The 16,903-nt window shown below is 35.2% G+C and overlaps 1 protein-coding gene across 17 annotated transcripts in view; it reads right to left on the bottom strand.

Annotated features, from left to right (window-relative positions):
- Window positions 1-16,903, bottom strand: part of SUPT20H (SPT20 homolog, SAGA complex component) — a 37,039-nt gene that overhangs the window by 632 nt on the left and 19,504 nt on the right. For 5 of the 17 annotated variants that reach the window (XM_058276926.2, XM_058276927.2, XM_058276923.2 and 2 more), the window contains exons 17-25: window positions 16,397-16,514; window positions 15,642-15,744; window positions 15,330-15,488; window positions 13,298-13,604; window positions 12,615-12,769; window positions 10,097-10,152; window positions 7,853-7,975; window positions 2,209-2,317; window positions 612-715 (exon numbers count right to left, since the gene is read on the bottom strand). In XM_058276926.2, the coding sequence (XP_058132909.1) occupies window positions 612-715; window positions 2,209-2,317; window positions 7,853-7,975; window positions 10,097-10,152; window positions 12,615-12,769; window positions 13,298-13,604; window positions 15,330-15,488; window positions 15,642-15,744; window positions 16,397-16,514 (1,234 nt within the window). Of the gene's footprint in view, window positions 1-492; window positions 716-2,208; window positions 2,318-7,852; window positions 7,976-10,096; window positions 10,153-12,614; window positions 12,770-13,297; window positions 13,605-15,329; window positions 15,489-15,641; window positions 15,745-16,396; window positions 16,515-16,903 lie in introns of all 17 variants that reach the window. The other 12 variants (XM_058276932.2, XM_071208139.1, XM_058276931.2 and 9 more) reach the window with 7 other exon arrangements.

Raw genomic sequence — 16,903 nt, 5'->3', positions numbered from 1 at the left:
AGTCAAACAGCACCAGTGGCACAGAAGCCTGCTGAGGGCTTGAAAAACTATTCTTAGCAAACGTTTCAAAACTATGTTACTTTGCCCTGATAGTCTATATTGCAGTAACTCAGCAACTTCAGTTACCATTTTGTTGAAAAATGATAGTTGACAGCAATACAAAACCACCAAAATATAAAAAGTCAACTGTAATATGCTAATTTACTTGCTGAAATAACATTTTTTCTAAATATATCACATTTACTAATAGGAACACTGGTATACTTGCCTTTTTCTGCAGTACATTATGAAAAGAGTTAAAAATGGTACTTAGAACAATCTCTTTCAAATATAGTATAGAATCTAGAAAAGTGTGTTTGGTAATGTGCCACCAGCACTTGAAAAGATTTTAAGTTCAAAAGAGTACGGCTCAAATGTACAAAATATAATCAGTGCTCCAAGTTGACCGGCTAAAATATGGGACTTCTAAATAAAATTTCCGGTATTATTTACCAATCACTGTGTAGTCTTAACGGACAGTAGAATAATGCTAAAGCAAGGTACTTTGAGGTCCTTTTGGAGCTGAGTATGTTATCTTAAGAACTGGGATCAGAGTGAAGTTGCTGGATTACTTGTGTCTGCTGCTGCTGCTGCTGAAAGGCAGAGGAGAGCTGGAGTCTCTGCAGAGGGAGGCTTTGCTCAGGTCTGGTCTCGGCAGAGCCAAGCTGAGACAGCACTAAGAGGAGAAGGGAAAGCAGGCCAGTCAGAGGGTTTGAAGGCTACCAAGGGTTAGAAAAGGACAACACAGGAAATGAAACAGGAAAGTTACCAGTAGGATTAATCTTAAGTATCAAATCAGACATTTCAGAATAAATTAAGTATAATCTCCCATTAGCTGAGGAACTAACTTTCTCGACGGGGGAAGGGAAGGAAACGGGGTGCACGTGTGCCAAAACACCATTTCTCCTCATTCTCTTGCATCTCAGTGAAATTTTATACTAGTGCTATTCTGTCTGGAAGGCTTTCTTTCACAGTGCAAAATACAGCACATTATTTTTAAAAAGAAAACCAATGAAGTGGGACTAAAGAGATGGGAGAGATCTAACATGAGGACTGAACTCGGTTTCAGAAAGATGAATTCTTTAAACAAAAGATGCTGCAATGGACAGGACTACACTATTATCAACAAAGATTGTGTAGAGATTGCACATTATTAATTTCTGAGCTGAGTGGGACCACCATAATCAGTTCAACCCCTCATTGTAGAGATGAGGAAATTTAAGATCCAGAGGTCTGGGTGACTTACTCACCCAGGCAATTACTGGCAGGTCTGGAACTAGAAACATTTTCAACCCAGGCTTTCTAGTAAGTGATGCTAAAGCTATTTTAGGCAATTTATAATGTGTGGTAAAAGAATGTAAGTTAAAAATTTCCATTTGGAAATTCACTAGCTTTAAATTAGAATTTCACACTAAGAAGTACTTATTTCTAAAACAAAGACCTTGATTATTCTATCCTAGGACTTCTAACTTGAGACACAAGATGTATGGGAATCTAAAAGAACCCATTAAGCCCATATTCAAAATGCTGACAACATGCTCACTTGTTCAATCCTCAAACTCCATCAGAGCTTTCTTATACATGTGGCTTACTGATTTAATTAGATGTAAAGTAAAAATTATTGCCTTTAGTTGACAATTTTCATCGAAGATAAAATTTTGGGGTCAACACTTATTGCCAGAAGTGGTGACATTTAGTTCAATCTCATTTCTGACAAATGATAAAAGTGATTTATAAAGTTATGCTAACGGACCATTAAGATTTATTTCACGCAGCTACAGATGAGCAGAATGAGACAAGAGTACGCGGTCAAGAATGGAGTCTCAAAACCCTGGAAACCTTGAGGGTTGTTATTAACTACTTAAGATTAGTACTGGGCAACAATGAAAACACATTTTGGTAGCTTCTCAGTAAGTTAACTAAAATTTTGCCAGTAAACTATAAAAAGAGGGACGACTGTAACTGCTGTTACTGTATGTAAACCAAAGCTCTCATACTGCCTCAATTGCCAGGGCCATCAATTAACTGATTAATAGTCCACAAATTAAAGACTTATTCGTAGTTACTCTTACATGGAAAAGAAAACAAATAATTAAATTTTAAGATCCCAAATAGAGTAGCTACTTCCCATTTCGTCAACTCAACAGAGGAAGCCATAAAGACACCTACCAGCTGCCTGGGACTGCATGAAACTCCCTGCTCCAGTGAGGTTAATTACAGCAGCAGCCTGCTGGGCAGATAAGGCCTGCTCGCGGCTGGATGAACCTTGTTCAGGACCCTGAATAGAAAAATAGTAAAAGATTTGTACAGGAAAAACAATTTTGAGTTGATCAAAAGAAGTAATTTTTCTTGTCTAAGTTGGAATAAACATTAGACTTGAATTTTAAGGAGAGTAAACTTAAGGAAAAGATTTCAAAGATATTTAAAATGAGCATGGAAACTGGTATTCTGAAAGCAAGACAATGAAAATTTTCAGAACTGATTCTGTATTGGTCTGTTTGATACTGTATTAATGATTCCCAAGACTTTTATAAATCTTCATCAAAGTGACTTTTTAAAACTTAGAAAAATAATAGTGCTGGAACTTCTTTCTAGCCATTATGGTAAGACATGAAAAGGAAATAAAAGGATTACAGATTGTAGAGGAAAAAAAACTGTCCTTATGAGCAAATTACATAACCGTCCATGTAGAAAACCCCAAGGAATCTACAAAAAAGTGTCCTAGAACTAAGTGAGTTCAGCAACACTGCAGGACACAGGATCAACACGTAAAAATCAATTCCACGTACTCACAATGAATGTGTAGAAACAAACAAAAAGGACCTACAAGATAAAGTGTAAAAGGAAAAACTTGGGTATAAACCTACAAAACAAGTACAGGATTTATATGCTGAAAACTACAAAATAATGAAAGAAATAATGAATAATGGAAACATATACTGAGTGTGTGGATTGGAAGATGACTCAACATAGTAAAAATGCGAATTCCACCCAAATTGCTCTATATAGGTTTAAGTCAATTCCTTTACAAATTTCAGCATGGTTTTTAAAATTATTATTAGAGATACAGACAAGAAAGTTCTAAAATTTATATGGAAAAGCAAAGGAACTAGAAGAACCAAAGCATTCTGAAAAAGAATAATAAAGTAGGAGGAATCACTCTACCTGATTTCAAGACTCACTGTAACAGAATTCAGTGAATAAAGTGTGATATTGGCAGGAAGATGAACTCATCAATGCTCAGAAACAGACCCACAGCAGTACAGTCACTGAGTTCTGACAAGGTGCCAAAGTACTCAATGTAGGAAGGATGGCCTGTTCAGCAATTAGACTTTCATAGCCAAAACAATCAACCTGACCTATGTCTCATACTTACTGAGATAAATGCAAAATTTCAAAACTTTTAGAAGAAAACAATGAAAACTCTGGATTGGATGAAGAGTTCTCAGATGTAATATCTATAGCACAGTCCATAAGGAAAAAAATTAACACAGGTATCTTCAAAATTAAACTTTGTTCTGCAAAAATAATCCTTTGTTCCTACCTAAAAAAGTGCCTTGTAATAACATTAGCAGTATAAAAAATAAGAGTGCCTTAAAATAACACCAGAAGTTTAAAATAAAAGCAAAACATTTCAAGAATTATTAAATATTTTTAGTTTGAGAGGATTTCTATGGATATAGAAATTTCTTTCCCTAAACCAGTTAGCTCTCCTGTATTCCCAATAAATGGTGGTTTAGTCAAATTAATTACTTTAACAGCTGGTTATGACTCAGCAGTAACGCCAGAGAGCAAAAGGATATGCAGAAATTGATTAAACTGAAGTAAATATGTCAACTTCCTATGAGTGCAATAGAAAAAAATGCGAAGGTACTGGTGATATGCAAATCATCTAAACCTTCTTAGAAAGCAAGACACTAATAGTTATTTAGCAATAAAAATACACAACTCTGCAAGTCTAGCAGTAAAAGCTCTATGAATCCATCTACAGAAATAAAAGCACCGGAATGTAAAAATACTTCCGTATGAATTTACTGCATTGCTTATAGTGGCAAAAATTAGAAGCAAATTAGTTAAAATTATGCCCAACAGAATAAACTAAATGCTAAATACTGCATGCAAGTAGGGACTTGGAAGTGGCAGCCTGGTAGAAGCACTGTTTCTGGGATGATTTAGATGCACAGAGAACAGGGAGGTCTTGCTGGAGATGTGGCAGTGAAGGGTAAAGAGGAGAAAGAGGGGAAATGAAGGTTCCTATACCTAATGCACTAATTCCTCCCCTTCATGAACATCAGTGTCTATACACACAAAAAACAAAAATGCACAGAAGATGCAGAAGTGACAGACTAACAAGGACACTCTCAAACTTAGAACCGTGCTCATGAAATGAATAGAAATAGAAAAAAGCAGACCAAACGACTTCCATAAGGGTAACTAAAAAACAAACAAAAAAGAAAAAGAGAAAAACAAAACAAAAAAATCAGCTGATTAAAAAATCTCAAATCACGCCCCCACAGCTAAACAAAAAACCCATAAAGCTAAAGAAAACTTGAAGGTAACCCTATAAACAGAATTATCCAAACGAACTGGAGATATGACCAACCTTGAATCAGAAATACAAATACTAAGAAATATACAGACTCAAGACTAAAAGGATGGAAACCTTAAAAGAAGAAATATTACCAGAGATAAAGAGGACCATTTAATAATGATAAAGGGGTCAATTAATCAAGAGGACAAAGAATCTAAATTTGTATGCACCTAACAATAGAGCTTTAGTTTAGTGCAAAAGTAATTGCAGGTTTCAACCGTGATTTTAAATCATCATAACTAGGCTCTAACACATCTTTATTAATCAAAATAGGATCATTACAATCAACACGTTTTTGCCAATGAGAAATAAGTTTGTTTATGCCTGTAGTGAAAAAAATCCATGTTTCAGGATTCGACAAACTCTTAGAAAGCATTTTCAGTATCCTGCTGGTTGTGGAAGCGTTTTCCCTGCAAAAAGGTGAAATGCTTGAAGAAGTGGTAGTTGGTTGGTGAGGGGTCAGGTGAATTTAGCAGATGAGGCAAAATTTCGTAGCCCAATTCATTCAACTTTTGAAGCTTTGGTTGTGCAATGTGTAGTCAGGCGTTGGCTGTGGAGAAGAATTGGGCCCTTTCTGTTGACCAAAGCTGGCTGTAGGCATTGCAGCTTTTGGTGCATCTCAATGATTTGCTAAGCATATTTCTCAGATGTAATAGTTTCACTGGGATTCAGAAAGCTGTAGTTGATCAGACCAGCAGCAGATCACCACGACCTTTTTTTGGTGGAAGTTTGGTTTTAGAAAGTGCCTTGGAGCTTCTTTTCAGTTCAAACACTGAGCTGGTCGTCACCAGCTGTTTATAAAAAATCCACTTTTCATCATATGTCACAATCCGATCAAGAAATGTTTCACTGTTGTTGCACAGACTAAGAGAAGATGACACTTAAAAATTATTGTTTAAATTTTCAGTCAGCTCACGAGGGACCCACTTACTGAGCTTTTTCTCCTTTCCAATTTGCTTCAAATGCCAAATGACTGTAGAATGGCTGATGTTGAGTTCTTTGGCAACTTCTCTTGTAGTTTTAAGAGGATCAGCTTTGATGATTGCTTTCAATTGGTCTTTGTCGACTTCTGATGATCGGTCATTATGCTTCTCATCTTCGAAGCTCTTGTCTCCTTTGCAAAACTTCTTGAACCACCACTGCACTATTCGTTAGCACTTCCTGGGTCAACTTGATGTTGCAAGTTGTCTCTGCTGCTTTATGACCCATTCTGAACTTGAATAAGAAAATCACTTGAATTTGCTTTTTGTCTAACATCATTTCCATAGGGTAAAATAAATATTTAAAATAAACAGCAAGTAATAAGTCATCAGCAAAAAAACATAAAGTGAGAAATGCACATTAAAATGTTTAAAACCACATTTATTTAAGAATGTATGCCAATATCAAACGGAAATTTCAACAATGCAAAAACCGCAATTACTTTTTTCACCAGCCTAAAATATAAAACAAAAACCAATAGAACTGAAAGGAGAAACAGAAATTTCCACACTTTTATTTGGAGACTTCACTCCTCTCAGTAATGTAGAGAACACAAAGAAGAGCCTCAGTGAGCATGCAGAAGACTGAACATCGCCCACACCCTGATTTATCTTCACAGAGCACTCGTACTTGTCTAAGAGCAAACACACCGTCTCTGCTGGGGCAAATGGACAGTCACCAGACAGAACACATTCGGGACCTAAAACAAACTTCAACAAACTTTGAAGAACTGGAAACATAACATTTTTCAGACAACAGAAATAAATAAGAACTCGATTATAGAAAGTTATGAGGAAAATTCCCAAATATTTTGAAATTAACTCCTATCTAAGTAACCCATGAATCTAAGTGGAATTCACAGGGGATAAGAGAAAATACTATGCACTGAATGAAAATGGAGGCAAAACTGCATAAAAAATTTACAGAAAGCAGTATAAGTAGAACTTAAAGGGACATTTATAATGTTAAATGTTTATTTCAGAAAAGGTCTCAATAAACCAAGCTTCCACCTTAAGAAACTAGAAAAAAAAAAAAGCAAATTTAAGCTACAATCCTAGAAAACTTTCCAGAAATAAAACCTGAATCTGCACACTAAAAGGCCCACAAGAAATACCTTGAAAATCAATTCTGAGACATAGCCTAGTAAACATACAAGAGATTCTAAAGCCAAACCTTCAAGGCCTGCAGACAAAATACTTAAATAACTTATAAGAACAAGAGAACCAGATCGGCATTAGAACTCTCAAAAACATACAAAGCAAGGCAACAATGGACATTTTCAATAAATTAAAAGAAAGCGCAACAAAGGATTTCATATCCAGCCAGGCAATCCTTCATGTGCTAAGGGTATAGAAAGATTTTTTTGGGTTTAATTAGTGAAGTTATAGGTTAACTGAATAATCATGCATAAAATACAGTATCTCCATGTACCATCGTATTACTAAAATGGTGGTGCATTGGTATAGTACATTTGTTAAAATGATGAAAGCAGTTTTGTTTACTGTACTCTTAACTGTAGTCCAGGTTTAACTTAGGGTTCACTGTTTGTGTTGTGCAGTTCCATGGATTAAAAAAAAATTTTTTTATTCTAGTACCATATATTAGAAACAGTTTTGAGTGTGCCCTTCCTAAAGAATCTACCAGAAGATAAGCCTTATCCAACCAAGAATCAACTGGAGAAATTTTGGCTAAAGGACAGACGGTAAACATATATTTAATTGTGAGTGAAGAGCAATTTCAGGGGTGGGTCCCAAGCATTAGTATTTTTTAGTTTCCCAGGTGATTCCAATATATAGCCATGGTTCCTTCCTCTAATTTTACATCTACTGCAGTTCTTATTCAATTTCATTCTGCAAGGCAGTGTGTGTTTCCTTTTGTCTGTCGACTCTCTACCCTACGCTTCATGATAACAGGGACCTTTCTACTTTAAGACCTTGCACAGAACAAAATACCAAGAACAGGAAGGAATGAAGATGGGATAAAAATATATGGGCTATATCGTCAGAAAGACCTGCTGTCACTCACTGTACAGCCACAAGCAAGCGATTTACCTGAATCTGTTTCCTGCTTTACAAGACAAAAGTGACACCATGTACTTGACTATGGCTGTAGTGAAAATCTGAAATTATTGCCCAATAACTGATAGCAGTTACACCTAATAATTAGTGTAGGAAACAGCAGATAAATAAAAGTATGTTGCAAATTCTTGTAAAAGTATATGAAAGGCTAGAGAGCACACACCTGCTCCCCTAGTTGTTGAGGACAAGAAGTTGTGGGTTGCTGAGGTTGCTGTTGTGGAGTAAACGGAGAGAGCTGCTGCTGCTGCTGCTGCAGAGTGTTAAAAATGAGGGAACCACCAGGAAGCTGTTAAGGATGTAAAAAGAAATTAATTAGTCAGTTTCAAATTATTTTTATATGATACAAGTTTTTTATTCCAAAAATACGTTTGGAGCATTTACTTTGTGTTAGGCACTCTTCCAGACATTGAGGAAAGAGGTGAATAAGAAAAACATAAGATCTCTGTCCTTATTTAAAAATCTATGTAAGAACAATTATTGATATTATTTTGAGTTTCTGAATGTGTGAATACTCTAAAACACATCTATCCATTTCATTAAACACTTAGCTATCCAAATTTACTTACATACTTTTATTTAAATCTTACATGCCAACACAAAAAAATAAATGCACTAGAAAGTACAAACAAATAGCTGGGCACAATCAGTATAAACAAATACCTGGGCACAATCAGAAGTCTATAGTAAGAAAATCTATCCCCCAAAATTGTTCCAGCCACAAAACCAAAATGCATGCATGAGTTCCTGTATAGTATAGTGAGGAAATCTAAAGCTGACAAAGTTCATTAGATGTTCATATTTAGTTTGGAGACCATTACTTGTTCTCTGTCATTCATAAACTAAATAAATTCAAATTTGTTTTTTTTAAAGAAGAAAACACCTTGCAAACTCCAGGTCAAAAATTAAAATTATGCTTTTCCAATTAATCAATAAACAAATGGTTTATCCATTTAATTTACAAAGGTATAGGTTTATAAGAACTTTGAGGTCCTGCAGAGAAAGCCCAAGGCAAACACTGAGTACAGAGTTCATCTCTGTACGAAGGTCAACAAAGGCATCTACACCCAGCTTAAACTCACTGGTAGGTACGCCTTAACGCAGCACAAGTGTGTTATTTAATCAGTTAGATAAATGTAGTAAAATCTAATTCACTTACAAAGGAATTCCACTCCTCTTAATACAGACTTGGTCTCTGAGAGAAACAAACCAAATAAACCAAAGTGATATGCATTCTTGTCCACACTGTCCACCAATCAGCGAGCAAATACAAGTTGCATCTTGCAAAGAATTAAGTTTTGCTCCAAATTCACCACCAAGTCTGCTTGATCTGTTATCATTATTTCCCAACAATCCATAGCTATGCCATTTCATAGCTCCAGATCTTTATATTCAAGGTCTACATTTTTTCAAGTTCTTTGTAGATAACTCTTCAGTTTTCCCAACCATAGTCTAAAATCTCTTTCTATCCTTTAAATTAAAGGACCTAACTAGCATAATACCTGCAATATTGCAGGTTCATAATATATACTAAATTCTCCATCTTCTACCTCTCTATGAATATGATGATACTAATTACATGTTTAAGAAAAGTCTCACCATACTCTCCTCAGGAAAAGAAAAAATGGTTCTTTTTAAAATCTCTATTCAAGAACAAAATCTGTTGTAAATAAACAGTATTCCATGTGTGTATGCATAAAATGTGAGAGGATTATTTTGGAAGTACCTATACTACTGATACTGCAGGCATGTAATCTTGCTAGTAGGTGGGAACTGTTTCTGTTGGAACATGGGTGCTGGAGTCAGCGAGAGTGAGGTCTACAGAGGGCACCGAGTCTTTCCCTTTTCCATAGGACAATGCAAGGGGGGCAATGATAGTCCCACACTTAAGATTCTGTACAGACCTCAAAGCTTCAAATTCTGATCTATACAGACACACATCATTTAAAAAACATCAAAGAGGAAGGTGGATGTGGCTCAAATGACTGGGCTCCTGCCTACCATATGGGAGGTGGTCCTGGGTTCAGTTCCTGGGGCCTCCTGGTGAACGTGAAAGCTAGCACGCAGTGGAAAGCTGGCACGCACTGTGAGCTGACGCAGCAAGATGACGCAACAAAAAAAGAGATGCAGAGGAAAGACAATGAGATACACAACAAACCGGGGAGCTGAGGTGGCTCAAGCCATTGAACGCCTCTCTCCCACATCAAAGGTCCCAGGATCGGTTCCCGGTGCCTCCCAAAGAGAAGATGAGAAGACAAGCAGACACAGAAGAATGCACAGCAAATGGACACCAAAAGCAAAGAGCGAGTGCAGGAGGTAAGGGCGTGGGGGGAACAAATAAAATAAAATAAATCTTAAAAAAAAAATCAAAGAATAAAAACTTTGATCAAAAGCAGTATTTTAGGTTTACCTGGAGTAGATTTAAAGGCCTGAGATTTGAAGTGTTTTTTAAACCAAACGGAACACCTGTTAAATAAAACTCATGGTTATAACAAAGAACTAAAACTTGATTATACATAGAAAAAATTTATACTTTGGCATATATATAAGCACATTCTTAGTATTTGCTGCATAACTATTTGTTTTCTAATTTTTTAAAATACCTTAAAAACAAAATATTTTTCTAAAACTAACATCAATACCAAGATCTTTTTCAAAGATCTGGAGCACCAGCTATACGTTATATACATTTTTGAACCTGGAACTTCTTTCTTGCATTAACATCACTGGCTAGAGAGAGTAATACAAAGTATGTGGACTTCAGGAATTTCATTCGATTACCTCTGCTGTGCAAATAAAGGCACTTCTGGTGCTGGTGTCTACTCACACTCCTCAGTGTTCAACACTCTAATATTCACATCTCTGAGAACTGGGAGGCTCTATGCTATTTTTATAAAGTACAAATGCTAATATTAATAATGCTCAAGAATTTTAATTTTATGTGTAAGGATCAAAACTAAAAGCCAGGAGATGATGTCCTAGTAATCTTGAACTTATTCCTGGCAGCCTGTAAATTTAATGTGGAATCTTAAAAGTAACGGCTGGGACACTTCTGTAAAAGTCAGAATATAAATATTTTAGCACTGCGGGCACACATGGTCTCAGTTGTATAGTCTTCTCTTTTTATTTATACAATCCTTTAAAAATGTGAAAAACATTCTTTGTTTAGACTGCATGATACAGTTTGCTGACACTAGCCCAAAGTATATTTATCTTTTACTCATTAAAACAATAATTTGAACATTAATTTAAAATAGGTCTAGTCTTCTAACCAGATAATTTTAAGAAGAAAAAGAAAAAAGGGGTAAGTCACATGTGATAGTATAAATGCCTTGTATAACAGACTGAAAAAATATAATCAGATTAAAACTTGAAAATATTGGTATCCTTTCAAGCAAAATTCTCACTAAAAGAAGACTGCTCTTTAAAGATTATGATACCTATACAATGCTTTATTGTTTATCAAAAGCACTTTCATATCTCTTCATTTATTTCTCTTAAATATAAACTCAGGTTAGATATTTTTACTACCATTTTTGAGAGGATGAAACTGAGGCTTAAGGGAGGAAAACTGACTTCTCTAAGGCCCCACAGTCAGCAACTGGAGCCACAGCATGTAAATGTAGAGGTGGATCCTGTGTTCAAGATCTAGTCCATTTCTAGGGCTCCTGCTACTACAGCACATGTGTACACATTAAAATAAAAACATCAGTTAGAATTAGGAAATTACAGTAACATCAATATGCTGAACGTTATATTCTTTGGGTCCTTTCTCATAAGTCATAAAAAGTTTCTGATAGAAGTTTCTTACTATGTCAACTGCTAAATTTTTCCTCAGTAGGAAGAAACTGAATTGTTTCAAGACATTACATATTTGTTTAAAGAGCATTAAAAAAGAGCACAAGTCGTTCTGTTACTCAGTATATGTAATTCTTACTGATTATTCCTACTAATAACAGCTATTATAAAGCTAACGATGAGGATGATGGTAACAGCAAATTTTTTTGCGTGCTTACCATGCCACCAGCATGGTTTTAGCACTTCATCAGCAGTGACTTATTTAACCCTTACAACTAACTATAATTATCTTTTTACAGGGATTGTGTGTAATGCCCCTGTAATTTGGAAAGTCAGTGTAACATTTTTTGGCCCTCCCTTTGTACCAGATAAGTCTAAATCTTTTCTTTTTCTTTTATGAGCTGTTCACAGTACCTTATTATAAAATCTGGGTATATTTATGGTATTATAAGATAAAATATGTTGATATATAGTATTATACATATATTTTATGCATTTGAGATTCTAAACTTTTTCTGTGTCATCTCTTGGCCCTCACATGTTGTCTGAGGTTCCCACAATACTCCCTCCAAAATTCCCATTTAATTTCTTATGCTGATCTGCAATGTATCAAAATAGTGATGTGCAAAGTCACCCTGTGGAAGGGATAAATGCATATGAAATAAGTTATTACTACCCATGCCATACATAAGGAAACTGAATCATGAAAGAATTTCCCCAAGTTTACACAGCTAGTGAGCTGCACCACAGTAATTCAAACTCAGGCAGAACCTAGGCTTTTAACTACCATACAATTCTGCCTCTCATGTGCACTGTCCTTTTTCAAAATACATTTATTTAACCTGGAATATGACTACACTGACAACAGTAAGGCTACTATAGTGAATTGCATTATGTATAAAAGGCAATAGATAAAATTTCCAGATTTGCAAGTTTACCAAGTTTCTTCAGAGAAGTTCATTACTAGAGGTTTTCAACTCAAGTATCAGTACTTTAAAGGCTTGCAAAATTAAATATCTGATAATTCTTTGTGAAATAAGGAAATTAAGCGTCTTAATTATACTCCTAAAATGACAGTTTTACAATAGCAAGCATGTAAGGGTTTTAGAGATTACTCCCGACATTCTGACCTGCTGGAGAAGGCGCCTGCATTGCACCTGGCAGTGCATTTGGGAGCAGACCTCCTGAGGGAAGAAGGCCACTCAGATTGATTCCCGCGGGAGTTACGGCACCAGGGGAACAGCCCAGCATGGGGTTTGAACCACTCATCAATGCCTGGGCTCCACTGCAGGAGAATAAAGACAAGGAATTAAACTTGCACTGTGAAAGTAAAAACCAGGTACATAATAATTCCCTGGATTAAGAAAAAATACTACTAATCGCAATTAGATGTTCTTTGTCCTAAATATCATTTTCCAAGATCAGATTCATTTTTATGCTAGGAAGTGATAGCAAGGTGGGCTAAAATTAAGTTCTGTGTATTTGTCAATGTTTACCATATTTGGAAGAGTAAAACTCTAATTGAGGGAATAAAAGATGGTAACAAAGAGGATACACAAAATCTAAGCTGCTGTCAAAGTGCAGCATCACCTCAGCGCAGTTAATAGATGTCTCACCTAAAATTTAAACCATCCATGTTGACGCAGCTGTCCACATCTAAACTGTTTTTTTTTTCAGTTGGAATAAGATATAATGTTCTTAATTTCACAAGAATTTAAATAAAACTGGTATGAATATCCTTAAAATAAAAAAAAAACCCAAAAAACAAAACAACGAAACAAAACAAAAAAACAATGCATCAACGCAAACTTACCAAACAGAGCCCACTACATTGATGAAGTTAAGTCCAGCAGAGTTTGCCATGACCTGGGTGGCTGTGGTTCCTGTAGTTGTGGATGTCGCCATGGTGGAAAGAGGAACGGTCGTTACAGGCATTGCCTGGCTCAGAGACCTTTGCTGCTGAGCAAACTGAGTTAACAGAGTGGGCTGAGGGGTGGAGCCTGAACCTTGGGGAGTAGGGGTGGCAGAAGGGGCAATAGGAGTTGAGTTCTGAGCATCAGGAGGGTGTGGGGTCGATGAAGGGGTTGGTGTAGGAGTAGATGGCTTAGGAGTTCCAGATCCTGCTCATTGAGAAAAATAAAAATTGCTAGTTTGTTATAAATGGCCAGTCCTTTTTAAAATAAGGTTAATGGAATCTTACTTAGCACTGATAATTTGCTCTAGTTTTTTTTTTTAAGCAGTAAACTGCAAGTGTTAATTTCTACACATGATACATGAGTGTTGTTACACTCAATTACAATTAAGGATGCAGTATATCACCTAAAGATCCCATCAGAGATGCTATTACATTAACAGTAAAAATATACATGTGTATTCTACCACAATACCCATTTAAAAGTTAGTTTCCTACATGCTGCCTTTGGCCTAAAAGTTTAAAGAAATTTGAGTTAGCTTTTGTTATTTATGTATTCACTAATTTAGGACTTCATTTAAAAATATTGCTTATTTTCTGTTAACAGTCTCAGATAAACTCTGAACATATTTAATAAATTATATAGGGTTAACAATCATATTTGGCACCTAAATATACATGTTTAATTCCTAACACATCAAGTTTATCCTGACAAACAAATTTACAAAAAACAGTAATAAAGCAAGTATTTGATAGATAATACTGCATCATTAACAGTAACTGTGTACTTCGGCTTAAATGTAGAATGTATAGAAAATTTGTTGTGAATGAAGTATGCACAGTTTATCAATTAAAAACAAAAAAACAAAAAAACAAAAACCAAAAAAGTAAAACCAAAAGCTCTTGAGGTGTTTTCTTTTTTAGCTTTCATGTCCTGCAGAAAGAAAGGAAAGAAATGTGAATGTCCAGAAGCTGTCACTCAACCCTTACTTAAAGTAACAACTGTGTGCAGTAGATTAACATAATCCATACCCACAACATAAGAAGTGTGAATAAGACTTTCAGAAAATTTATAAAAGTTTTTCTTTGTGCAAAACAAGAAGGCAGAAAAATTACACCTTTTGAGCTATCAAGATGAAGATGTTTATATCTAATACGAGGTCACTCACTCTATTACTGTGCTGTGCACTAAAACTTTTCAGCACAACCTAGTCATCTACAAAAAACTAAAAAACTGGAACGCTTTTCTTTTTTACAAACTGATACCTAAAATATCTCATATATTAATTTGAAGAAATTCTCCCAAACTAATGTGAGAACTCTTGTATAACTCTCCTTGATGTTAAAAAAAAAAAGGATTCAGTAGTAAAAATTACATTTTAGCATCTTCAGAATAAGATTTTATGATCATCACATTTTAGTAACTGACAACATTTATAAGAGTGTAGGAGTGTTTTTGAAAAATCAGGTTTTACTTTATTGTACCACCACCTCAGAACTAATTGACCTGTTACATATACAAAGATAGGACTGCCACGACAACTCATGACATTATTTTTTTCCAAATCAGGTGTGTAATTTACATAAAATGTAAAATGATCCTAGGGGTACACTGGAGTGAAAAATATTTTGGATCCTTATTACCACACTTAATGATCAGATTACTTTTTAAGGAGATGTGCAAGTTGCAAGACTATCAGAAAGGTATACACAGAGTGCACACATAGATGCAGAAAAACAAATACAATTACATTAAACACATAATACAAACAACCAACAAGAGACCTGCCTGAAGCTTCTCACAATTTATACATTTTGGGTACACAGTACATTTAGATTTCACTATCTCAATGGAGAAAAAAATCTGCTTAAGAAACTTAATGCTAAAGCTTATGAAGATTTAATTAATGAATAATTTTAAGTTGTGACTCACTTTGTGATGAGCTGGCAGGTGACAGGGCAGCTGGAGAAAGCATACTAACTTGGCCGAGATCCATGGATGACTTCCGAGAAAGACTTGGTGTCTTAGAAGTAGGAGGAGGAGTTGGAGATTTAAGAAAGCTGCTTGCCTGTTGGGCAGTAAAATAGTTACCTAATGGAGAAATACACGAGTTATTTCCTGGATTTGTACTCAAAGTTCTGTGAATTGTGTAAAACAAAATATGAGTTTCAGGTCTTAAAATGAAATTATAATTGTACGGTTATTTTTAAATCCAGAACACAGAAAACTAAGGCATATAAATACCTGAGGAACTATTTCCTGAGCTTGAAGGAAGTTTGATGGGTGGTGGTCGATGCTTTACTCCCTTCCCCAACACTGAAGACTGAACTGACACATTCTCAGGCTGCTAAAAAAAATAACATTAAACATACTTATTAAAATTAAGGTAAAGAAAAATTTAATAAACTAAAATTGTTGTTAAGTCCCAGATGAAAACACACAATTTTAAAACTGAAAAGTACTTGCTGTCATAGAATGAATATTATAGCTATTATAGAGAAATGTTAAGTCCACATAATGACACCCATTAAAGTATAGTGTACATAAAGAATGAAGATACCTTGGGAAATGGGGGGCAGGGGAGAAAAGTTTGAGGCAGAAGGGCAGAGAGGTAAGATAAGGTGAAGCCTTCTCTACCCCCATCTTCTATAGAAAAATAGTAATTGTCAAAGTCAGGGTATTAATACACAGGGATTCATTAACACTTTTACCTACATTTTGCTCTCTACCTTTGAGTGCATTTGAAAATTTCCATTTTAAAAAGTGAAACACTAAAAAATTAAAGTTAAAAGTACAAGCAGGAGCAGTGTAACTCAGTGGCTGAGAGCCTGCTTCACATGCATGAGGTCCTGGGTTCAGTCCCTGATACCTCCTAAAAAAAAAAAAACTGAAAAAAAAAAAGTAAAAGCAATACTTAACAATGCCCTGCCCCAAATAAGCCTTAACATTTCTCAGATTCTTTAACAAACAAGCACAAAAAAGTTAGCGATGAAACACACTTCAGTTTCTTTCCCTGGAGAAAGTTGATTCAGACTGGCTGAGCCACTGGAGCTGTGTGACATCTTGACTGGACATTTAGCTTCGTTCTGGACCAATTCCTGGTACTGATTGACTACCCTGAAATATTAGGGTAAAAATAAGTAAGGATTAGCTCACTTTTTAAAACACAAATTTATTATATATGAAATGAATGTAGTGTGGTTCGAAAAAAAAAGTCCAGCAAAATTAATACAGAAATGAAAATGAATCAATTTTAACTTTGTCATCTTCACAAACACTTAGAATCTTTTATTAATTAATTACAAATATAAAGATATATTTTAAGTATCTTGTTTCTAATACAGAAATTGCTGGAATTATTTAATAAGCAGCCGAACAAATTATTCATTCACTTTCACTTAGATTCTAATTAAAGTACTACCTAGAAATTACCTTCTTAGCTACAGTGGGTATGTGTAAATTTTATTATTAAAAACTATATTTTAATTGTTCTTTTGTTCCTAATT

This window comes from Dasypus novemcinctus, chromosome 15, assembly GCF_030445035.2.
Source record: "Dasypus novemcinctus isolate mDasNov1 chromosome 15, mDasNov1.1.hap2, whole genome shotgun sequence".
Classification (NCBI taxonomy): domain Eukaryota; kingdom Metazoa; phylum Chordata; class Mammalia; order Cingulata; family Dasypodidae; genus Dasypus; species Dasypus novemcinctus.
This window is presented reverse-complemented; position numbering and strand designations above follow the sequence as displayed.